At 31.2% G+C, this 25,597-nt stretch overlaps 2 protein-coding genes across 2 annotated transcripts; one reads left to right on the plus strand and one right to left on the minus strand.

Moving 5' to 3' along the window:
- Nucleotides 1-528: 528 nt before the first annotated feature.
- Nucleotides 529-13,351, plus strand: LManII (Lysosomal alpha-mannosidase II). Its single transcript, XM_011500020.1, has 17 exons — nucleotides 529-778; nucleotides 3,161-3,263; nucleotides 3,875-3,956; nucleotides 4,679-4,864; nucleotides 5,230-5,435; nucleotides 6,801-6,940; nucleotides 8,155-8,288; nucleotides 8,494-8,707; nucleotides 9,103-9,296; nucleotides 9,474-9,670; nucleotides 9,869-10,080; nucleotides 10,378-10,594; nucleotides 10,888-11,005; nucleotides 11,086-11,362; nucleotides 11,914-12,156; nucleotides 12,367-12,516; nucleotides 12,829-13,351. The coding sequence occupies exons 1-17, from the start codon at nucleotides 650-652 to the stop codon at nucleotides 13,060-13,062; spliced, it is 3,036 nt and encodes a 1,011-aa protein (XP_011498322.1). The 5' UTR covers nucleotides 529-649; the 3' UTR covers nucleotides 13,063-13,351.
- A 218-nt stretch (nucleotides 13,352-13,569) lies between these two features.
- LOC105362561 (collagen alpha-1(I) chain) lies at nucleotides 13,570-23,444 on the minus strand. The gene is made up of 21 exons (XM_011500021.1): nucleotides 23,374-23,444; nucleotides 23,150-23,260; nucleotides 22,812-22,946; nucleotides 22,663-22,712; nucleotides 22,498-22,569; nucleotides 22,185-22,208; nucleotides 21,973-22,087; nucleotides 21,774-21,898; nucleotides 21,153-21,359; nucleotides 20,824-20,922; nucleotides 20,500-20,608; nucleotides 19,652-19,839; nucleotides 18,618-18,834; nucleotides 17,869-17,957; nucleotides 17,139-17,300; nucleotides 16,842-16,904; nucleotides 16,144-16,525; nucleotides 15,600-15,821; nucleotides 15,308-15,480; nucleotides 13,891-14,112; nucleotides 13,570-13,729 (listed from the first exon to the last, which is right to left on the minus strand). Exons 3-21 carry the CDS (start codon nucleotides 22,930-22,932, stop codon nucleotides 13,583-13,585), a joined length of 2,787 nt encoding a protein of 928 aa, XP_011498323.1. The 5' UTR covers nucleotides 22,933-22,946; nucleotides 23,150-23,260; nucleotides 23,374-23,444; the 3' UTR covers nucleotides 13,570-13,582.
- Nucleotides 23,445-25,597: the final 2,153 nt, after the last annotated feature.

Genomic DNA, 25,597 nt, shown 5'->3' on the forward strand with positions numbered 1-25,597 from the left:
GGGGGGGGGGGGGGGGGGGGGGGGGGGGGTAAAAAGCATTGAAATTAACGAGACGATAAGGTGAAAACACATAGGCAGGCACGCAAAGGCGGGACCGCCGATAGCCGATGCAATGTTATTCAGCTGAGAAAAGCATATATTTGAAATAGATTATAAAATTGCGTGCGACCCTTAGGGGAGTGCGACAGAGATCGATGCAAGCGCAAAGCATCGATAAGTGGTTCTTTCAGTACCCGTTGAGTAGCAAGTTGCATTCAGCACACTCGTATAAAAGACAGAGAGGCGTGTACGTTTTGCCGGTCACGATCGCACAGAGGCAGGAAAAAAGAAAAGAAAAGCGGGCGAGGCATTTGTCGCAATTATAAAGTAGAGTGAAGGAGGAGAGGCAATGTGAAATAAGATGACCGGACAGCCACTCGGCGGCGATAAGATTAAGCGGCGCGGTGGACGGTGAGGGGGGGGGGGCGACGACGATATTTGTGCTCGCAATCGCCGCATTATCCTGATAAGTATGGATGAGGCCGTCGGCTTGTGCGTGCACGTTTCCCGTCGGGGAGGCATAAGTACGGCGAGGCCGGTCCCAAGGAGCTCAGTCGTGGCGCGCAATCGCAACAGCAACAGTTCGTAAGAGTCCGGTTCCCGCTGGAAGATGAGCCGCCTCGTAAGCGCCGTACGTGCCCACCTCCTCCTTCCCGTCCTCGTCGTCGTCGTGATCGTCGTCGGTGGGAGCCTCGGTGCGAGGCTGCCCAATGATCCGCTCCCAACTTGTGGCTACGATGTAAGTGTAATAACGCCCCTTGTAAGAGCGCCGAAGAGTGCGAGGAGTCGCGGAGAGAGTTGGCTTGTCGTTTACAAACCTTACCAATCGCTCGCCGCCTATTTACTTAACGCTCGGCTCCCATTAAATACCGAGTGTCCTTTTCCTTTATTATCGCGTGCTATTAGCCGGGCGCAATGATCGTAATATGATCGACATTGACCTCCAATGTCTGCGGCGATGATTCAATGCTTCCGTTGCACACTACGCACTACGCGAATCTTCGATCGAACGTCGATCCACGCATTTCATCAGCCAGCAACTCTCTTCCTCTATTGGCCGTAGGTTAAGTTTTACAATTTATTTTCATGTCGAATAAGACTATTTGCCTATACAATATGTGAGAAATATATGTATAATATATTTTTGATATTTTTGTTGTTATTTGATTAACGTTCCTACGTCAATATCGACAAAATCGTATAAATATTTAGATACACTTATCGACATTACCTTGAATAGTCTTAAATCCATGATTTTTTTTTTTTTTTTTTTTTTTTTTTTTTTTTTTTTTGTTCTACAAATAAAGTACAACAACAGTGAATACGCAATTGCAGGTCCACGTAATTAAAAATTTTAAATAATAAAAGAATATCGTTAAGATATTGTTATATCTTTGTATAAAATCGCGATATGTAGGTACGTTGTTTCTATTTTACGAATCGACACTGTTTGCTTCGATAAAATATTTTCACATTATATGTGATACTTGGCAGTAATGACTCTGATTATAAAAAAACGAAGAAGAAAAAAAATTATTAAAATTAATATTATAGCTATTACAAAGTGATTAAGAACTGATAAATTTCTTAAAATTATTAAAATACTCATAACGGTATTTAATATTTTATAAATTTTCGACAAACACAAGTTTATGCTGGACGTTATTTTGAATTGAACTTTTTTTTTTTTTTCTTTTTGTTCAGACACGTAGACTTTCAAAGGCAAATAATACCAATATGAATAAGAATGCAGAGAACGCTCAATTGAAATATTCCTCATTCGATTATTAGAATTGTATAAGACGGTGACGGTAATTTTATCAAATATAGCTTTTCTAATACTTTGAATGGATTGTATAATTTGCTATTATAATACAATTTTCAAACAAAATTTGCATGTAAAAAATGTTTATCAAATATAAACATGTATAATCTGAAAAAAATTAACAGTGATTAAAAAATTACGGTTTTGTAGAAATTATAGTTTCTAAGTGTATTTAAAAAAAAGGTTTTGAATAAAGAATTTGTAGATAAATTTGTTTTGTCAAGGTTTAGCCTGATAATATTGAAGTTTATGTTTGGACGAATTTTATTGTAGAAATTTTATACTGTTTTTTTCATTTTTAAATGTAAGCTTTATATGTCGTGAAATTATTTTGCTTTTTAAATTCTTGACATTGTAAGTGATAGATGCTCGTGTAATGTTAACTCACGATAATTACTTTAGCAACATTAATCTCCTTTACAATTTATTCGAATTTCTTGTTAATCTTTATGAATCGTCAATACAATTCAAATATAATATAAGAGAAATATTAATGCCAATAAAACCAAACTCGGATGGCTAACATAATTTCTGCTCAGATTATATTCTTTCGCTTACTTAATATTAATTTTTTTATCTATTATTGATACATATACGTATATATATATATATATATATATATATATATATATATTGTTTGTTTTTTTGTGTGTGTGTGTGTGTGTGTGCGCGCGCGCGTGTGTGCGTGTGTGCGCGCGCGCGCGCGCGCGTAATAATGATATTTATGTACGCGTTAAGCAAAGAGACATCAACGAGTTAAGTAATTCCATAGCCGCTAATGTAAGCTTTTCATGACTTTTCCTAGAATGAAATTCATAATTGCAAGACTAATCACTAATTACCGCAATATTCAAAATCATTATTTAATTTTCATTTCTTATAGAATTTATTATTTATCAAGCAGACGTGACAATCGTCGTTATAATTACTCAAATAATTTCACTTTGTGCGTGTGTGTTCGCGCGCGCGCGCGCGTTGGGAAAAATAATTTGAATCCTAATTTCAAGCCAGTTTATATTTATATATTGAGTTTTTCTAATGATATAATATCCATTACATCGTATTACATTAGAATACAATTGTATTACTTTAGACTAGAATCAATGATAATCCATTAGTAGTATAATTTTTTTATATTTAATTTAATCGGCCTTACCGCACTTGGTTATATTAAATATTCTTTTACTCCAGCATTTAGCTTCATTAATTGTTCAATGTAAATTATCTGATGTATGAAGATACGCAATCGGCAACTAATACGCAAACATATAAATCTTACTATTTTGTAATCGACAGTCCTGCCCGAAGAGCGATTTGAAGAAATTAAATATCCACTTGGTACCTCATACTCACGACGACGTTGGTTGGCTCAAGACCGTCGATCAGTATTATTTTGGAGGTAGGTTTTTAGGTTTTTCACATATAAATTCGGGAATTTATTACTCGGCTCGAGGAAACGATAAATTTTTCACCGTAACATTGTACGTTAAACTTAAAGCATTTGAATTTTTAATGACTTCAATGGATTTTTAATGACTTTTACGGTTGCAAAGTTTAGGCAAAGGATGAAAAAAAAAAAAAAAAAAATCTTATATTCCCAAGGAAATAAAGTATTATTTAATACTAATTACTTAACATTGCAAAAATTATATATAAAGTAAATTAATGAGTACAATACCGGTTAGATACGACTGAATATTTATAAACAAGTTTTGAATTCGCTTAATGTTAATGAAGCTAATCAAAGATACAAGCTTTTGCATTTACGATCGGCATAATATTCATATTTGATCGAGTGCTGATAAGAAGATTATTGATAACCGCCCGTGATGATTTATCAATGATTATTTTATAACGAGAGAGTGGATATTGAAATTTAATTACAAAAATCAAGATTCGAGTTCAAATTTACAGAATGACTAGATTATTTAGAATATCATGCAAATGCAGAAGTATTCGATCCTCGCAAGAGGTCGATGATCTGATACCAATATTTCTGGTTTTTCGAAGGTCGCATGAACATTCAAGTAGCTGGTGTACAATACATAATTGATAGTGTCGTCGATGCTCTTCAACACGATCCAACGAGAAAGTGAGCAAACAAAAATAAATATTTTTTTCATTTTTAATTAGAAATGGTAATTTTTGCTTTTTTGCATTTCTAACTGGTTAGCTATATATATTTGTATATAAGTATTAGTAGAAATTTCAGGCTTAGGCCTCTACTTTGAAACATTTACAAGATAACGATAATTTTATGCCTACATTGGAGATTGTTAATATATATATATATATATATATATATATATATATATATATATATGTATATATATTTTTTTGTTACTTTTATTTTGCTTTTTAACGATTGCTATTATTACGATTTTAATTTCTTCGGATAATCTCGGAGTTTCTAGTCACATTAACTTGACACTTGAGTCAGTACAGAATTACATTTAAATTCAAATTTACTGATTTTGAATTATCATTTTTCTAACTTTCTTTTACGTGCAAGAATTACTTTTTAATAATAAATTTAAACTTTTACATCTACTGATATACTTAATTTTGTTGGATATATTTCAGTACTTATTGTATCAAAGTATCGGCATTTAATTGTATATCATATTTGTCTGTTGTCATTATATTCATTTATAATGACTAAAAAGTAAACTTCATCTTAAAGTAAGTTTAATATTATTTTTAATATGTGTTTGTGCGTGTGTGTGTTTGTGTTTCTATGTATGTGTGTGTGTGTGTGTATGTGTGTATATATATATATATATATATATACAGATAGATACATGTGTATTATAGATTTATTTACGTGGAGACAGCGTACTTATGGAAATGGTGGGTACACCAGAGTGAGGAAAGGAAGGAAATCATGAAAAAATTAGTCAACGAAGGCAGACTCGAAATCATTGGTGGAGCATGGAGTATGAACGATGAAGCTGTTACCCATTATCATTCAATAATTGATCAGTTCACGTGGGGATTCAGGTTTGCAGCCTCTTATTTATGAAAACTTATATAAAGATCGTAATTCTGATATCGTTTGTGAATTCATTAATGTTACTCGTGAAAAGAAGAAATATATAATTGAATCGATCTTTTCCAAGTGAGCATTAGAGATAAATTATAAAAAAAAAAAAAATAACTTTTTTACATTGGCACGTCAAGTAGAACGTAATGAATGAATTTCTAATAAGACTAATGTGATTATTTAATTTTTTTTTTTTTTTTAATTCTACATATCAAATATATTCTAAAGATGTCTCTTAAGTAAATAATTTCTTATCGACAGTCTCAAATGACGTACATTAAAGCCAAATGCCAATAAAAACATTCTTGTGAAACATTTTCAGACGACTGAACGATACATTTGGTTCGTGTGCGCGTCCGAAAATCGGTTGGCAAATCGATCCATTCGGTCATTCTCGCGAACAAGCCTCGATATTTGCACAATTGGGATTCGACGGAATGTTTTTTGCTCGCCTCGATTATCAGGATAAGTCGAAGCGCCTCCAAACCAAGACCGGCGAATTTATTTGGAAGGGAAGCCCCAGCTTAGGTATTTAATTATGTAAATTATGTAAATGAATATGGGAAGAGAGCAATGTGCGTCATGTGGGAGGAATAACAGGTAGCAACCAAAAAAAAAAAAAATAAATAAATAAATAAATAAATAAATAAAAAACAAAAAAAAATCATTAGACGATAAATATATTCTTAAGAAGCGACGTTTGCGGTATTACAGATAAGACGATGAGAAGAGTGTGAGAGAAAGAGAACTTTTTATCAAGTCGATTTTTCAGTCTACGGTCTATCATGTTAAGCGTATGAGGTAAAGATCCGTTATTGATGATTTCTTCCTTAATAGCTGCAGCAATAAACTTTTGATTACGATAAATTTTATTACCAGTTGAATCTTATTGAATTTTAGTTTCCTCTAATTTGTCTTTTCATCCTGTCTTGAGCGACATTGATTTGCTTCTTTTAATGTTCACCAACTGAGTAAGAGTGCATCATTTAGTGCTTCCCATCTCTCTCTCTCTCTCTCTCTCTCTCTCTCTCTCTCTCTCTCTTCCTTCCTTCCTTTCCTTATTCCGTATATCACTCTATTTCTACATTTATTTCACTCTTCCTATCTCACTGCCTCTTTTCCATTCTAAATCGCAGTCTCTTTGTTTTTGTACTATTTAAATGATCAATATTTGAATGCAAAAAAATGAAAATGTATAAGATAATGAAAAATAGAGTTGCAAGGAAGATAAATTTTTTTATTTTTTTTTTTGTTTGTTTTGTTTTGTATTTAGGATTAAGAATTTTTAAATAAAATTAATAAATAAAATTTACTACTGAAATAGTGTAAATGATTGAAATTTAAAAAATACATGCAATTTACAGTGTGTATTGAGAAATTGGAAGAAAAGTATGTAATATTATGATTTTTCTATATTCTACTTTATTGATGATTAATTTTTCAATCTAAAAAATCAGGCTTCATTGTCTTTATATTATTCTAAATTGTTTTAATATAAAATCATGGTATAATTATTATTCACTACATCTTAACGAATGCTTAACAATTGATTTCTTCATCAATTAATAATAATAAATACACATATACAATGAAATATTAAATGTATGTCGGTATGTCGTCGTAATTTTATGAAATTATATTGTAAAGGACTTTTGTCTCATGAATTCCGCAGCACAAAAGCATCTTAGAATTATCGAATTAGAAAAAGTCCGAATTACATGATAATACATGATAGCTTAAATATTTTCATATTTAATGTGAAATCATCCATATATTTTTATTCTTTTACTCGTTATACCTTTTTCATTTTTAATTCTATTTAAATTAATCCTAACATTCAATATCATAAAATGCATAAGATTATGAAGTACATAATGAATATTGTAATTACAGGCAACGCCGCAAATTTATTTACGTCGGTTTTATACAATTTTTATTCGGCTCCAGCTGGCTTCTGTTTTGACATTCTCTGTCAAGATACAGAACCGATTGTCGACGACCTGGATAGTCCTGAATATAACATAGCCTCAAAGGTATATATGAACGAATATTGACCGTTGATTATTATAGTTCTTATTATTAATATTAAGTGTATGATGATGACACTTGAATCTCGAGTATATTATAATTTTCGTCAGCAAGATAATTATATTTATATTTATATAAATTTATATATATATATATATATATATATATATATATATATATATATATATGTGTATACATAAATTTTTTTAATTATCTTGCAGGTCGATTCATTTTTGGAAATTGTGTCCAATCAAGCTCATTTCTATCGTACGAACAATGTGATTTTAACAATGGGAGGAGATTTCACTTATCTATATGCCGATATGTATTTCAAAAGTATGGATAAAATTATAAGGTACATGTGACAAAGATGAGATACGACGATATTAGTAGTTGGCCACTTAAGTAAATACTAAAATCAATTTTCTTTCTAAAACTGATGAGAAAATTATTAATTATGTATTATTGCAGTTCAACAAACCATTTAGCTAATTTAGTTGAATGAGTTATTAAGCTAATTCGCCGGATCTGTTATTCATATGATAAAATTGAATATTTGAATTAATAATTTAAAAAAAAAAAAAAAAACATAAATAAATATAGAAAAAAATAAAAAAATTCTACTATTCGAAAATTAAGAAACATAATATTTTATAAAAATTTTCTAAACAAAACCTAGAAATAGCATGAGCAATCGCAAGAAATTTCCGATAAAAACATTTTTTCAATTAGTATCGTATGAATAAATAGTAAATGCATTATTTAATGTTAATGTAAATAAATTTATTAAAAATTTCATATAACGTATCTTTAGACTATATTTATATTCCGATGGAAATTATTGACTCGCATTGAGCTTAAAAATTGAATGTTTAAAAGCACTTTCGAATATCCTTAGTCACTTTATTAAATAGAATTTCAATATCGACATTTAAAAATATAATAAAAATATCTGTTGTATTTTTTTTTTTTTTTTTTTTTTTTTTTTTTTTTTTTTAACGAATGATATGCATTCTTGTTTATTTTAATCTGAAGGAAATGGAAGTGAAAGTGACTGACTATTATTGCCTCTGCTATATCTTTTAAATGAAAAGTTGAAATATATGAATTATTAAAAGTCTTCGCCTAGTCAGTGATAAAATTAAGAGATTCAAGAGTCTGTATAAGAATCCAGTTAAAAAGCAAAAGTAACGCGTACTAAAGTTATTGTAATAAACAGGTAGACAAATTTTTGAAATATGCCAAGTTGCAAGCAACGTCGTACAAAACAAATAATATTATTCTCACGATGGGCGAGGATTTTAATTATCTATACGCAGGAATGTGGTACACTAACATGGACAAACTCATTAGGTGAGATTTGCACGTTGAAAAAACATTGAAAAATGCATGCTAATATTAGTTGCCATTATCAACAATATATAAGCACAATTATGGGCATCGTAAAGTATAACAATACGATGTAGAAATTTATTTAAGAACCGGGTAGCTCCGTATGATGGATGCCTTACGCTTCTTACGAATCTACTTAAGCTCAACATTATTTTATCCCAAATAGATACATAAATGAGATAAATGGAACAAATTTTAATGCTTTCTATTCCACTCCATCGTGCTATACGAAAGCTGTGAATGAGGCGAATCTTACGTGGTCGAGTAAGACCGATGATTTCTTCCCATACGCCAGCGATCCTCATTCGTTTTGGACTGGATACTTCACGTCCAGGCCTACGCTTAAGTTTTTCGAACGAATGGGAAATAGTTTCTTGCAGGTAATCCAATCACTCTATCGATATCCAGCAAATCGAATAAAATTATTCTACGATTATTCTGAACTTTCTTATCCTCGCTCTATTTTCATTTTCAATTTCAATTTCAATTTTCATCCATACATAATAATAATAATAATATTATTATAATATTATATAATATAATAATATTATTAATAATAATATTATTATTATTATTATTATTATTATTGTTATTATTTATTAGTTTTGTATTAAATTAATTGCTGCTTTAAAGCTCTTTGAGACTGATATCCAGAGAAGTATCGTATTGTAAAACTTTCGTCCACTTAAAGCCAAGCGATTCTATTTTGCTTTGTTTTTTTTTTTTTTTTTTTTTTTTTTTTAAAAAAAAAAACAAAAAGAAAATCTATTTCCAGATAGTAAAGCAACTGTTAGTATTAACAAATCAGCCTGATCTCGATGAATTAGAATTATTCAGAGAAGCGATGGGAATAATGCAACATCATGATGCTATAACTGGTACGGAGAAACAACATGTAGCAGCGGACTACGCGAGAATTCTTCATTATAATATGAAAAATGGAGAGAAATTGGCCTCTAAAGCACTAAGGTAAGATAAGACGAAAATAGAGATAATTTAATTGCATTAAATGAATCGAGCTTCTATAATATCTTCTTATTTAATGATGAATTTTTATGTGTATTTTCATTTCTTTGTCATTTCTTTCTTTCTTTTTTTTTTCTTTTTTTTTTCTTTTATTTTTTTTTTCTTTTTTACTTTTAATAGAAAATTATCATTGAAGAAGGATATAGTTGAGCCAGCGACATTCCATTCGTGTTTATTATTGAATATAAGCTCCTGTGAACACACTACTCATAATACAACATTTGTCGTCACTCTTTATAATCCGACAAGTCAGCCTCTCACAACCTATGTTCGTTTGCCAGTTCAAGATCACTTTTACCAAGTACTCGACCATAGCGGTACGTTTATTATTATTATTATGTATGGAACAATCGAGTCACATTGGATGTGTAATTTTATTGAGTTTCTAATATTATTAGAACATTATTAGTCTTTACGTACTAGTGCAATGTTGAATAAGCTACGTTCCGTTGTATATTATCAATAACATTAAAAGCTGATAAAGCTATTAATAACGATGAAGTTAAATTGAACAGGTAAGGAAATTGTCACACAAATCGTGCCAATACCAACTGCAGTGCTGAATATCCCCGGTCGTTCGAGCGAGGCAAAAGCGGAACTTCTATTCCAAGCAGTTGCCACCCCCGCTCTTGGTTATCAATCGTTTTACGTCAGTCAGAAGCCAAACGAATTAAAGAAAGTCGAGAATGGCACAACGACGCCAGACGAACAAACTATAGATGGAGAAGTACGTAGACTTACAAATCAGCCGAGACTTTAGCATTACTTATTATTAGGAATAATAACGTCAATTATAAATGTTGGGCTTTTTTTTTTTTTTTTTTTTTTTGAATTATTGGATTATTGGATGTAATTGTGCTGCGTGAGAGCAAACATAAAACGTAGAAAATTCTACAATTGACTTATGCAATTCCTTATGAAATTCTAATTCAACTAATCGTTAAAAATATGCGACAACAGTTATTTCTTCAATTCATTAACATGAAAATGTCTTTTATCGTAACCGCACTCTCGTTAATTTCAGTTTTATAAGGTAAGTATTGACTCGGAGGGCAAAGTCGTTGTCAAGTCGTTGAAAAAAGATAACGAAAAGGTCTTTAAGCAATCCTTCCATTATTACGAAGGCATGCAAGGCAATAACAGAGTGTATATTAATCGATCATCAGGAGCTTACATTTTCAGACCAAAATATAATTATACAAAAAATGTTTCTGAAACCAGCACGTATAAAATATACAAAGGTAATTTGAAATTATTCAATATAAACTCGTATAATCCGTTGTAAATTAGGGATTTCGTTAGAAACTTTAGTCTATTATATCATTGTATTTATGAGAAATTTCAAGCTAAGATCACCGTTGTATGTAACTCTATGCGAAATTTAAATAAACGTTCGATCGATTATATTAATAATACGTAATGAAGGTTAGTTCGTGTAATTATTCACGCACGTTGTGTATGTATGATCGTATCGTGTTAACGACAGAATAAACACATTTTTCTTATTTTAAACATTTTTATTCTATATTTTTAGGGGCTATAGTCGAAGAAATTCATCAAGTACTTTCTAGTTGGATTAGCCAAGTAATCAGGATTTATAAGGGAAAGGATTACGTTGAATTCGATTGGCTAGTTGGGCCAATACCCATAGAGTACATAAATGAGCTTATAAATTTTTTCGCATTTTCTAATAATCGGTACTTTTATTACATCCTTCGTTCTTTAATTTTAGAGATAATATTGGCAAAGAAATCATAACCAAGTATTCGAGCAATTTAAACAATAATGCCGAATTCTTGACCGACAGTAACGGCCGAGAGATGTTGAAGCGTAAACTCAACTATCGACCAACATGGAACATAACTCTCCAAGAAAAAGTATCTGGAAATTATTATCCAATCACAACAAAAATATCTATCCAAGACGCAAATACGAACGAAACTTTTAGCGTATTGATCGATCGAGCTCAAGGTGGTTCAAGTTTGAACAATGGTGAAATAGAATTGATGGTATGTATAATAGAGCATCGTTGTCAGCGGCTTAACAATAGTACTTGATAATATTAAGAAAGTATTCAATGCACAACGGTGCAACGTTCACCATGGAATATTCTTCGTTTTATAATTATTGTATATTCGTCTATAAAATAGTCTTTCGCAATCTCCTAATTTCTTAAGTTACTTTGTAAAGTCCGTATTGTTCCTTTTTTTTTTTTTTTTTTTTTTTTTTTTTTTTTTTTTTTTTTTTTTTTTAAGCTTTTATTATGCATATATTGTATTCGTAAGGATAAATATTTATGTTAATGTATTTAATGTGTTTAATACAGTAGAAAGTAAGTAATAATGAATAGAGAATTTTTATTTAATCGAGAATATAAAATCCATTGCAAGATTTTTAATTGATACGTATTTGGATATTCGTAAGATCGAGTAAGCAACACTAACTAGCCTTCGAAAATCATAAACAAATGTTATTTGTATTCTATATAACGAATATTTAATAAAAAAAATATTCCCGCAAATTTATTATTTTAATGATAATTATAATTTGCCCGATTTAGCTGCATAGACGCTTACTGAGTGACGATGCGTTTGGTGTTTCCGAGCCATTGAACGAATTTGCATTTGGCGAGGGTCTCGTGGTAAGAGGTCAACATTACGTCGTCAATGGCAATCTACAAAATGCAGATGAAACGCTATTACAAGAGAAGGAACTTGCATTCCAATCGGCTGTGAGTCCATGGGTATTCATTACACCGGTGTCACAATCCTTCGAGAAGTGGAATGAATGTTACAAGATGCGGGTTAGTATGCCAAGTTTATTCGTCCTTCATTTGCTTTGCAATTAAGTTTTAGAGTAAAGGACTAAACGCTCACGTAAATTGATACTTGCAAACATTTAACTTGTTCCTCCGGCTAATATTCTAACCTTTTAAAGCTATTAGTACTTTATTCGCACTTCAATACATTGGATGCATTTAATTTTTTTTTTTTTTTTTTTTTGTTTCTATTAGAGCGAAGGTTTAGTGAAATCATTGCCGAGAAATGTTCGAATTCTCACGCTTGAGCCTTGGAAGGATGGAGAAGTTTTACTTCGACTGGAGCATTTCTTTGAAAAGAACGAATCGAAACAATACTCTGTGTCCGTAGATATTGATATAAAGGTAAAATTTCCCGAATAACAACCGAGTTAAATCGTTATGTAGTTAAAAAATTAATAATCTTAGTTTTTCCTTATATAAAATGATAAAAATGCTAAGTAATTACTAAATTGGCAAAAAGAGTATACGCAATTAAATGACCAATTTATATAATTTTTCGAAAATTCATACTTTATTTGTATATACATATATATATATATATATATATATATATATCTATATTATAAATTAAAGCATGAATTTTCAATCTTTTATTAAGTACTCGTTTAAAAAAAATATATATATCAAAACAAATAAACAAATTATCTGAATCAGGAACTGTTCCGTGGATTCGTCGTGCACTCGGTGCGGGAGACGACACTCGGTGGAAATCAATGGATCGAGGACTTACAACGCCTCAAGTGGCAATTAGAATCGAACGAAGTGATAAAGGCCGAAGTTAGTAGTGAGAAGAGTGAATCAACGATTAATGATAAAATTATCAAGCACTTCAAGCCCATGGAGATTCGTACATTCGTCGTTAAACTCTCGCTCGAGACGACGACATAAAGATAATTTATCTATGATATGTAATTATTGACGGAACGTTTCATATGCCAAACATCAAAGGCTAATTGTAATGAAAATATTGTCGATGTATACTTTGTATTTTAATATAATATGGAAACATTTTTTTTCCACTAATTTACCTTCTATGATCTAAACTAGATCTTGCATTTTTAATTTATGTAGTATGGTTTATTGTAATAACAACATTATAATTACATGCTAATAATGCCAGTACATAAAGCCTTTATTGTCACAAATTCAATAAATCTGTGGTATTGTATATCTAAAAATACAAAATTGCCTTTTCTAATTGCTTCCTTAAATGTGTATAATTCTTCGTTTATAAAAATAAAAATCATTATTTTGAAAAATATATATGTAAGAAAATGCAAGAGCAGGAAGAGCGAGAAGCATAGAAAATCAAGTACTTATGAGACAACAATTTTTTGCTTTGGTATCGATACAATAAGAAATTAATGTTCTCATTCATAGTTAAATAGAAAATAGATCATTTTCTACATCACCGGAAGCAAACTAATCCAATTTCTATCCAAAAGCGTTGCTCAGGTTTACCAACATCGCGCATAGCAATGTCTAGTATTGGTAGTCTTGATGGTTTATCAGTCTTGTACGTGATGATAGTTTTTCCCCAATTATCTTCTCTTGACTGAAAATACAGACAAACCATATTATCATAAAACAATATGTATGTATATATATATATATTGTTTATGCAAATTAAAAATAGAATTTGAAAAAAAATAATTCTATACTACATACACTGTCTATAATATTTATTTAAACTATAATTACGATCGATAATATTACCTTGCATTCGTCTACAATTGCTTCATACCGAAGCCTCTGGCTTCCTCTTGGTAGCAATTCAACGTCATTCCATGTCAGGAACTTCAATCCCTTTCTATAAGTTTTTCGTTCGCTATCGTAATACGCAATACTATTTTTACAATGGTAAGTAACATTCTGTTCCGCTTCTTTTGATAATAATTGTAAGTATCCTATTTGGTTGCTATCTGCTTTGTAGCTAATCTGGATTAAAAAATCATAAATATATCATTAAAAAATAATTTTAAAAGTCATAATTATTTTAATTAATTACATTAATTAAAAATCTAACTGTATTTTTTAAGGTACAAAGAATCTTCGTAGTTTACGAATAAACTTTATAAAATATTTCTAAAATACATTATTCTTTCATTTAATTATTCCAGTAAAAACATTTATAGGAGTATGAAAAAAGGGAATAAAAAAAAAAATTTATTTCGTCTACTAGCCATTATTTGAAAAAATTTCTTCTTTTAATTTAAAAATCACTATCAATAGACTTAATGATGTATAATGTAAGTAAACAATATTAATATGAAACTAAAAAGAGAGAGAGTGAGAGAGAGAGAGAGAGAGAGGGTGTGTGTGTGTGTGTGTATGTGTGTGTGAGAGAGATGTTGATGTAAGTAATCAACATAAAGTAAAAATAATGGTTTTATAATATAAATAATTTGATTTCTTAAAAAAATATTTCATATAATAATAGATATATGAGTAAGAAAATAAATAAAATTTTTCAAATATTAAATAAAAATTAATAACTTAAAAATTCAAAATTTAACATAAATATTAAATATATTTTTAAGCCGAATATTTGTGATATATTAATTTAATTTTAATATATATATATATATAAAAAAAATATTTTAATTACGTTTTTTAATCAATTTTGTCAGCACATGCTATTATAATAATGCAAATTTTGATTTAACCATAATTCAATTAAATTTTTGTTGTAAATTCTCTCAATCTAATCGAGCCAATTGTTTTACTATTAGTTTAATAATATCTATGTAAGTACAAAATTATGTTCAATTTAATTAATTATATAATATATAATTATTCATTGACAATCAATTAATAATGTAATTCATGCGTTGAGAATTGTAGTTTATAATTTTAATTTAATTTCGGTTTGGAATCATTTAAATTATATTATTTGATATCAATAATATTTTAAATACATATAAATAATAAATACATTGGAGTTAGTGGAAAAGTAAGTTTATTAAAATTATATTAATTAATGATAATTAATCAAAGTTAATTGAAGCCAACTAGCTTACATATCGCTGGTGTATTTGTAAAAAGAATTATTGGAAAAACTTCTATATGCATAAAATCGGTAAGACTTGTTGTAAATAATCTATATTTATTGATTTTCTTAATAATATCTTACCTTTGGTGCATTTTCAATTTCGTTTAGCCAAAGTTCTTGTTCTTTGCCGAGATGATTGAGTTCTGGACTTCTGGCTGGACTGGCGAAAATACACGTAGAACGTTTTTCCGCATCACAATGAACTAAAATAGCGTCTTGAAAATCGCCGTCATTTGGATCAATCCAATAGTCTCCTAAAAAATTACTTATTAAAATACATTTCTTATGGATTGCGGTATATCGATTAACGGCCGATTACAAATATTTTCATAATTTTCTTCATTTTAATAGTTAAATTCAGGATTATATTCACCGCTTGGCTTTTCCGGATAAGTGGCAAATAGGTCACTACAAGTTCTAGCTGGTGAATTTTTCTCCCCTGTCGGTTTTATAAGCTTTTGCAGAGATATTTTCACTCGATCGTAGACTTTAGTTAGCATATCTTTGCGCTCTTCGTCATTGAGTGGTCCACTGAAAAGCCTTGGAGGCTGATCTATGGATGACGACGAATCAGGTCCTTTACTTTGTCCTTGGCCTATTATAAATTCAATCCATATATAATAATGAACGTTTATTATACTTATCCAAAATATAATTCAGTTATAATTCATTATAATTATGACTTGTATTTCCTTATTAATTTTTAATAAATAATGATATGAGCAATAAGTCTTGGTTAATGTAGACAAACATAAAAAAAAAAAAAAAAATAGCACCAACAACAACAAATAAAATAAAATAGAAAAACTCAATTTGATTCGATATAAATTTTTAATACACGTTTAAATAAAAAATTTACGCAAAAGTCCCGTCTAATTAGAGTATATTTTTATAGCGAATCGGTTTGGGAAAATTACCGAATAAAGCAGCGAGAGACGCAGCGTCGTACCCATAGTTGACTTCACCCGGCGTTCCAGGTGGTCCGGGTGGTCCCGGTAGTCCAGGTGGTCCGTGTCTGCCATCCTCGCCAGGAGGTCCACGTGGCCCGGGGTTAGCGGCTTGGCCTGGTAGGCCAGGATTACCATCGCGACCCGGTAGCCCCCGCACACCAATATCACCATTCTTTCCCGAGGGCCCAAGGGGCCCTTGAGCGCCCTTTTCACCGGGGATTCCCGGCTGACCCGGTCTACCTTGAAGGCCATTGAAACCTCGATGACCCTTAGGGCCTGAAACACCGTCAGGTCCTCGTTCGCCCTTAGGGCCATCCGGCCCTGGCAAACCTGGCTTTCCTCTCATTCCCTTAAAGCGCCAATACAATCGCCAATTATCACATAATGTAATATATTACATCTTACGGACAAATCTGGGATCAGATATATCGTAGCATAAGTAATGATTTTATTATATTAAAGTATTTGATTTATGCCTTGTGGATGCTTATAATTAATATCCAAGGAAATTTTGAAAAGTTTGCTTTAATATCACGACGAAGAGATTATCGAACTTATATTGAGAGTAATTATAAAAATATAAAATTATAAAAATTATAAAATATGTATATGTAATTATAAAAATTCTTGGCCTTGTATAAGAATAAAAGGGTATAATATCTTACAGGCTGTCCGTCTCCTCCTGGAGGACCTGGAATGCCTTGCTCGCCGTCCTCTCCTGATTCGCCCTAATAGTACATTGGCCGATATGAAATAAAATTTATCGTTATTTTAATATATTATTTGAAATGTCAATGTATGCGAGCATTTTAAAGCATAATTAAACGATGTAAATAAGATAGAAATTTTAAATGAATTATGAAGATAAAGCATAAATTCTAATTTAATCTCAAGTCTATAATATTCTATAAGTTTCAAACATTTTGAAAGCCAGTCAGATGTAAAATGAAAAATATTCTTACGGGAAATCCCTTTTCACCAGGAGGACCCATCGGACCGACAGGTCCATGTGGTCCTTGAATACCTTGCTCTCCAGGTTTGCCATTGGAGCCTGCTGGTCCTCGATCTCCATTATTTCCCGGTTTCCCAGGGTTTCCAGCTTTCCCGGGCGATCCCCGTAATCCCTAGGTAAGTAATTCGATCCCAAATTAATTCGTCCACTTTAGCTTTAAGTAACATATGCATTTCTAATACAATTTTCATTTGTCCGTATACGCTGTGCAATTTTTATTTTAATTAATTCGTGATAGGATCTGACATTATCGCAATTACATATCTATTATCGAGCACAAAGTGCAAATGACGTTGAATTCCATGGAGGGTTAATAGATTAACGAGAGGCAGGGGATTTGATAATTGGATTTGAATTAAGAATATTCGGTATTAACTGCAGTGAGAAAAGGGAAAGTAAGTAAAGGATGTAGGACCATAAGCTTACAGATTCCATTTGCATATTCTGAATCAGCTTGCTTATTACTTACGGGACAAATTTTCATCTTTAATTTTCGTTTAATATAGGATTAGTAATATTATTATATTAGTAGTATAATAGGATTAGACTCTATATAATAGAGGATAGGAAATCCTTTTTAACTAGAGTAGAGAAATTTTTCAACATTATCAAGACCTTTTAGTATGGAAATAAAATGTTACATTACAATATATATTATGAAATATTTATATATTTAGAACCTGTGGTCCTGGTTGACCCGGTCGTCCTGAATCACCAATCGCTCCTTTTGGCCCGACGGGACCAATTGGCCCTCGTTCACCAGGCTGACCTAATTGATATATTTACCATGTAATAGCGGCTTTTTATTAAAATTTTGTTAAAGTTAGTAATGTTTACTTTGAGAAATCTTCGCGATAAATGTACTTATTATTGGTTGATTAATGGTAACGTTTTTAAATGGTAAGTTACCGAATTTCTAAAAATCGATTGCATAAATCTATGAACATTTTTCTGAAATAATTTACACGATGTATTGTCATTAATCTAATATTAGTAGTCGAGTTTGGGTGTATGAAATATATCTGTGACATGTGATTAATAATTGTCGAGTGAAAAGTCAGATATTAAAATACATCATAATAGTATGTGATTGTTTGTTAAATATTTAAATATCTTTTAATCGCAGCGAATTGTTTGAAAAATGTAAATTGTTTGCCACGTAATTAAGTAAAATATATGTAATGTATGAGCCTCTGCTGCTGTTCATTATCCATTTATTATCCGTCTATTATCCATCATCATAGTAAATACGTAACCAATTAGTAAATACATACGCTCAATTCATAAATTCGTGGCATTGAAAAAACCGTCGACAGACTCTCTAAATAACATTCCATAAATGCTGGAAAAGCCGTTATTCTCAAGTGTAGGCGCAAAAGCAAAAAGTTCACACGCGACTCCCACGAAGCGTCGTCGGGTAGATAAATACCTTTTGGACCGACGGCACCATCGGCACCGTGGAGACCCGTTGGACCCGTATTGCCTCTCTCGCCAGTAGGTCCAGGTGGTCCAACAGGGCCAATCGGGCCCCTCTTACCCTTCTTACCCTCGTTACCAACTGGGCCGGGCATACCGCGTGATCCTGGGAAACCAGGTTCGCCCTTGACCCCGGTGTCGCCTCGGCCGCCCTTCTCCCCTGGTGCGCCCTATGTCAAATGCATGTCGCATTGCAATTTATTTGACTTTTGGCATTCTTTTGCCCTTACACCGCGCAGTACATATTTTCGCTGTTTTAATGTTTGTTACCTAACGATTTATGGGAAACTTTGAATAGGTTAAGGGGGCTGTCGAAATATTTGTATAATAACCCCGTAGCTATGATTCGCTCAACATTTATTTGCTCAAAATCGATGCTTTTACGCTCGCGGATAATCGAGATTCCTTCCCCCCCCCCTACCCTCCAATCACCCATCAACCAACGCTGCGCCTCCGTAATTGCCTTTGTACTATAATTGATATTTTTCATAAAATATTACCCCTTATGTTTTTTCTTTTTTGTTTCTCATTTTATTTTTGTTTTTACTAATCAAAGAATGTCGTTTGAAGAGAAATTACAATTAAATATCTAGCTATTATTTTATTACGTTAAATTATTTTTTATAATAAAGTGAATTTCATAAAATAAACAAAAACTGTATCAATCGTGGTACAACTAACTTATTTGAAACATCAAGACGGCCGTGACAGAAGCGGCTCGCGTTATTGCCGTAAAAATGTCGTGTAATTGAAGGGAGAAGGAGAAAAGCGCAATAAAGTCGAACGTCTCAAGTTGTAAAATGCATCATGACAATTTGAAAAAAGTAATTCACGTTTTAAATACACGATTCGTGCATCGGTTTACCTTCCAACAATTGTAAATAATAATTAAATCCGCTTGATAGGCTTGTACATGTAATGCTGGATAATTACTATTATAAGTTAAAGTAAAAAAAAAAAACATAAATAAATAAAATGGCCTCTTACCGGTAAACCCTCAGTTCCAGGTGGCCCAGCATTGCCAATTGGTCCCGGAAGACCTCTGATTCCTGGGAATCCTGATTGTCCAATCGAGCCAGTGTTCCCTGGTACACCCTTTTCTCCTCGTGGACCTTCCTTCCCTGTCACTCCTGGTGGTCCAGCTTCCCCGGGTATACCCGTTCGACCGATATCACCTATCAGTTTTATTATTAGTTGTGTCCTTTTCATTCAACGTACGCATCTACTCATTATCCACTGTTAATAATAAACAATAGAAATCTCGTGTACAAATAATTTTACATTGGAGACAATTATGAGAGGAGGGGATACGTTTAATTAAATTTTAAATAAATAAATAATGCTGTTAAACAAATTCTGAAAATCTTATTTCTACCATCTTGTTCATTGATAATAAGAAATTATTTTTAATTATCGCGAAATAAATAAATAATGCCTTTAGTTTGGCTAATTCATTATAAAAGTATCTAAAGCGCTTGGCATGAATAAAGCGAAAGGTTAAATGTTCAGATTCAATTTGTATGCATAAGTTGGCTTATTAAGTAAACATCATAAAATTCAAGATAAGTCGTAAAAGATATATTTTTCCTTTTAATGGGACAAACTGTGTTAATCATGAGGTCGTTGAATGGGAGACCTAAATTTTCGCAAATTCTGTATTCTAATGACCGGCGAGCTATTTAAAGCACTGGAAATTATTATGCAGAGCTCCACTCAATTAATCTCGCAAGATATCAGATAACAACAAACTCTTAATATATTTTCATTCAAACGAGTAATCGAATATTCTATAAGTAATACTGTGATACTTTGCTTAAAGTGTTTGTTACTTATACCTCGAGGGCCTTGTGATCCTTGATTTCCTTTTAGTCCTTGTATACCTTGATCACCTTTTGAACCTCGAGGACCCGGAGATCCAACCGGACCTGATTTTCCTAACAATCCCTAAATTGAAATTTACTAATAATAAGAAAGGCTAAATTTTCTCTCGTTACTCGATATGAGGCGCAATAATATAATTGTAATAATTTGTCTGTAATAATAATAAGTAATTTTACTAATCAATATGTAATTTACAATGGACATTCGTACGTATTTGTTTTCTTAAATGAATCTTCTTAAGTGTTCTTCTCTTTATATGAATAAATTGTAATACTAACGGGTGATCCGGGACTACCGGTCAATCCATCCGCACCTCTAACGCCAGGCGGGCCAGGTGGTCCATCCCTTCCTCTTTCACCCCTCGAGCCTGAAGGTCCCTACGAACATTATTATTAGATTATAAGTCATTGTACAAAGTTCGATGAATAGTGATAATAAATTTATGGGTAAATTAATTTTTCACATTTTATAATATATTAATGTAAAATCTTCTTGAAAGCGCAACTATTCGATAATTCTACTCATCCCGTCGAAGTACTTCAGTATTGTCAGAAAAAAAAAAAAAAGAAAAAAAAAAACTTCAATTTGCTTTACGTAAATTACTTACAGCAGGCCCTGTAAGCCCTGTAGCACCAGGCACTCCAATCGCTCCTTTTTCACCAGGAGCACCGACCTCACCCTTTAAGCCGTCCGCTCCCGGTATACCTCTGTGACCCTTTATACCTGGCAAACCTGATAAACCAGGAGGGCCACGCGTACCCGGTAAGCCCTGAGAGCCCATATGACCAATTTCGCCATCTTCTCCAGGCTCACCCTGCATAAAATCATCTTACTTAAAGTAATTCTATCGGATCATGTATATATGCTTATCGGGAATTCACAGTGCCAGTCAATATTTCTTAAATATTGATTGCTGATGTCTTTAGATGTATTAATATTTATTTTATTTATCCATCAATAGTGAACAAAGATACTTTTACTTTTGACACCAAATAATATTTATCGGATTGAAGGTTTTTGTAAGGTGGGGATAAATTTTTAAGATGGCGTAACCCATAATAATCAACGCAAAATCAATGTTATTGAATATTTTAAATTTAAAATAGATTACGGCAATTATTTATAATATTTATTTAGCCAATAATGGAGTGTGTTGCTGACTTCGTAATATTACAAAATCGTAAAAGCTATTTGAAACTCCGATATTGTTCATCGGAATGACATTTACATCGTTCCCAGGTAGACCCGGTAAACCACGAGGTCCAGGTGGTCCTGTCGCTCCCGGAGATCCTGGCTCGCCAATCTCACCCCTCGATCCCGTAAAACCCATTGGACCAGGAGAACCCGCAGGGCCTTTAAAACAAATTGAGTTTCTACATTGCAAAATCGAATATTCAAATACGAATAAGGATATGCATTTCCTTTACCGGGTGGTCCTTGTGGGCCAATTTGCACATAAGGCTCTTGATATATTACAGGAGTTGGACCTTTTTCTGCACTCGCTTGTCCTACTTCTAATAATTGACTATAGTAGCCGGAGATCTGGAAAATAATAAATTTAAGCAAACGCGACATTCGAATCACCATTATATTCGTATAGAAGTACGCTCGAACAATTATTTCGACAAACTGAACTCACGTCTGGAACGATATTTGAAGTATCCTGTTAACAAAAATAATTGGTCAGAAGAATAAAATTGACACGAGTGTATACGCGTTTGTATGAGGCGTAATGTAAATAAGACATTATTAAAGTATTGAACAATCTGAGTTATTTACGAGTATTATTACTTAGCTTAATAATCGATTACTCGCAAATTCATGCGCAGTAAGCAAATAATTTATCATAGTCTTTGCTTCTCTTTTTGCCATTTTGTTGACTAAATTTGAATTCTCAAAGTGACATTAAATCGTAATGATCAACGCCTCATACATAAAAATATTAATCTCACTTCCACGTTAATCACTCGCACGTTCATTGATTTTCTCCGCTCGGCTTCATCTTCATTCGCGTCCACTGGCACCTGAAACACAAGATTAGTATATTTTAATGTGAATTCGGAGGACGAGATACTTTCTGAAAATATTAATTTAATTCAAGACTATATTGGGCTTACTGAATTTCTTGTGTTGTTATAGCCATTATAGGTTACGGACTCTGGCGCAACTGCAATACGAAATTAACTACAATATTCCATTGACCGTAAATATAGGAGATAAATAAAAAATAAGAGAAACTTGAGCGATAAAAAATTGATAATCGTACCCGTGCTGCAGCCGGAACTGTTAGAACAGAAAATTTGCCCAAGATAACATCTGCATTGGCTGCAGTTATTAAGTTTCCAATAGTCCCCAGATTGATAATTCGTTCCGTTAAACTTACACATTGTATTCTGCTTTTCTAGATAATAAACGTAAGAGCGAATATTATTTTTTAATCGTTATCTATTTTCTGGAGTAATTTTGCTCGATCTACATATTTTATTTATTAAAGCACGGTTTATGTATATATATATATATATATATATATATATATATATATATATAAGCCAATAATAATAATAATTGTTATTAATTGCTAAATAATATTTTTATTTATAATACCCCGAATATTGTTTAGTTGAAAATTAATTATATTTGGTCTGATGGTTGTGACTGGTCTCGTTGTTGACGAGGAATAATTTATTGTTGTATGTGAGCCGCTATTCACACGTCCTACGAAAATATTGTTAGATACAATAATGCATACTTAGAACACATTTAGCTTAAAAAAAAAAATAAATAAATAAAAATAATAATAATAATAATAATAAAATAGAATGACTTACTGCTCTCGCTGCTTCGATATGACTTTGCGGTCGAAGTAGATGGTGCCGGTGGCCTATGTCCTTCTAAAAAATATTCTAAACCATAAATATTATTACTATAATAATTGTCTTTATCGTCGAATACAATATTTGTATGGAAATAAGTATTATTCATACTTAATTAGAATTTAAATTCAGATGAAATTTGAGGAATTATTTATTATTAATTTTAATTCAGTTGGAAATTTTTTATTTTACCAATAACGAAATGTTTCATATGCATTGAATATATATATATATATATATATATATATATATATATATATATATATATATATATATATACATGCATGTCATTAATTAAAATAATAACAATAAGAATAGAAATAACATTGTTCGTTTGAAATTCAGAAATGTAGAAAAACCATCTGAACAGAACGACATAACTCAAATCGTAAAAACGTCGTCGCAATTAAAGCGTCATTAATCAATCCGCTAGTATGTGGGTCAATCCGCGATAAAGAGAATAAACTTCCGGCGCTAAGCAGTTAAGCGACGATTAATATAAAATTGAAGAAATGTATGATAAAAAATTTATCCTCCAGTGACTTATTTAAGCTAGCAATTTCAATTGGCATATTATAGTCGAATATAAGCTTGACCGAATTCCAATCTAGAATGAGATTTGTATTGCACAATAACTTGATATAAAATCTGATTGACAGCATTAAATTGACTTGCCGATGCATCTAAAACATTGGTAGATGACACAAGCACGCTATTGGCTTTATAATATACAAGAGTAAATTGTCAAGATTTGTAGCGTACGTGGAGAAACTGAATTAACACTTTCGCGATTCAATATGACCGAACAAATTAATTAGCAAGTATTTTCGAGTACATGTCGCTTCGATATATGGGATCGTCCTAACCGTCGTCATTCCTATGATTTTCTCTTGCTAATAAAAATCTTATCGTTATAATTACCACTAATCCTGTGATACTACTCGCTCGTGACAGAAAAAAAAAAGAAAAAAGAAAAAATTGTTATAACCAGTAAGTTTTGCAATTGATAATTCATAGTTCCATCGGAGATTTATGGATTTTTCAACAAAAGAATATTTATAAGGACAACGCTATATAAGATAATTTCAATTTCCATAATAAATACTTTGAATGGATCGGAAAATATATAATTAATTGATAATCCACGTATAATAATATATGATATAAACATTATCTAGACGCATTTTAATCGAATAATAATTGTCGCGTTATGTGACTTTTAACATTTATGTTATCATGTGCTGTAAACATATAAAAATTAAAAACTATCGGCTTCCTTGGAGGCAAACTACCTTTAAATGAGAATGATCGTTATACTCTAATCGATATGTTATTTAGTTGCTCGATTCAATAAGATCTATGGGAAAAAAATCTATGAATAAAAAAGAAGACAAGAATATAAGGAAAAAATATTGAAAATTATTTAGTATAATTCAATAATTTATTTAATATAATTAAAAATTATTTAATATAATTGAAGTAAATATAATTGAATAACGAAATACATAAGTGATAAATGAGATAAAATCTACTTTAACATCTTTATTAAACATTTATGAAAGCCGTTTATTAAGAAAGTACAAATTACATTGTAAGAAATTAAAAATTTTTTTTTTTTTATATATACATGTCGTCAAATGCACAATTCAAACAATAGATTCATCGTTTATTATTTACGTAATGCAGTATTTACTTTGCAAAAAATAACTTGCAGATAAAATGTTCAATAAAATTAATGATATTATAGTTTTGTTATTATAGTTTTCATTCCAAGTAAATTATTTTTAAAACTTTCGACAATATATTTTAACACATTGCTTCTGTCACCCCATTTTTCATATTCATGTTGTTACTTTACATTATAAAGCACTTATCTTAAATATTTATCGTTAACAAATGTAATTAATCTTCCTTTAATTCAATCAATATCATTTTCTATATTTAGTATAGATTTTTATCAAAGTTTATATTGTACTCTTCGTTGGATTTTAATAACTTCAAACTTTACTTCGATTCGAATGAAAGTTATTTCGAGTTTATATTTTTGACATTATGTATAAAATATAATTTTACGATTTCTAATGAGAATGTTGTTACATTACATTTATTTTTATGCCAAACGTTATCATTTATGTCTTGGTTTTTTTTTTTTTTTTTTTTTTTTTTTTTTAAAAAATGT

Source organism: Ceratosolen solmsi, unplaced genomic scaffold, assembly GCF_000503995.2.
Source record: "Ceratosolen solmsi marchali unplaced genomic scaffold, CerSol_1.0 scaffold41, whole genome shotgun sequence".
Lineage (NCBI taxonomy): Eukaryota > Metazoa > Arthropoda > Insecta > Hymenoptera > Agaonidae > Ceratosolen > Ceratosolen solmsi.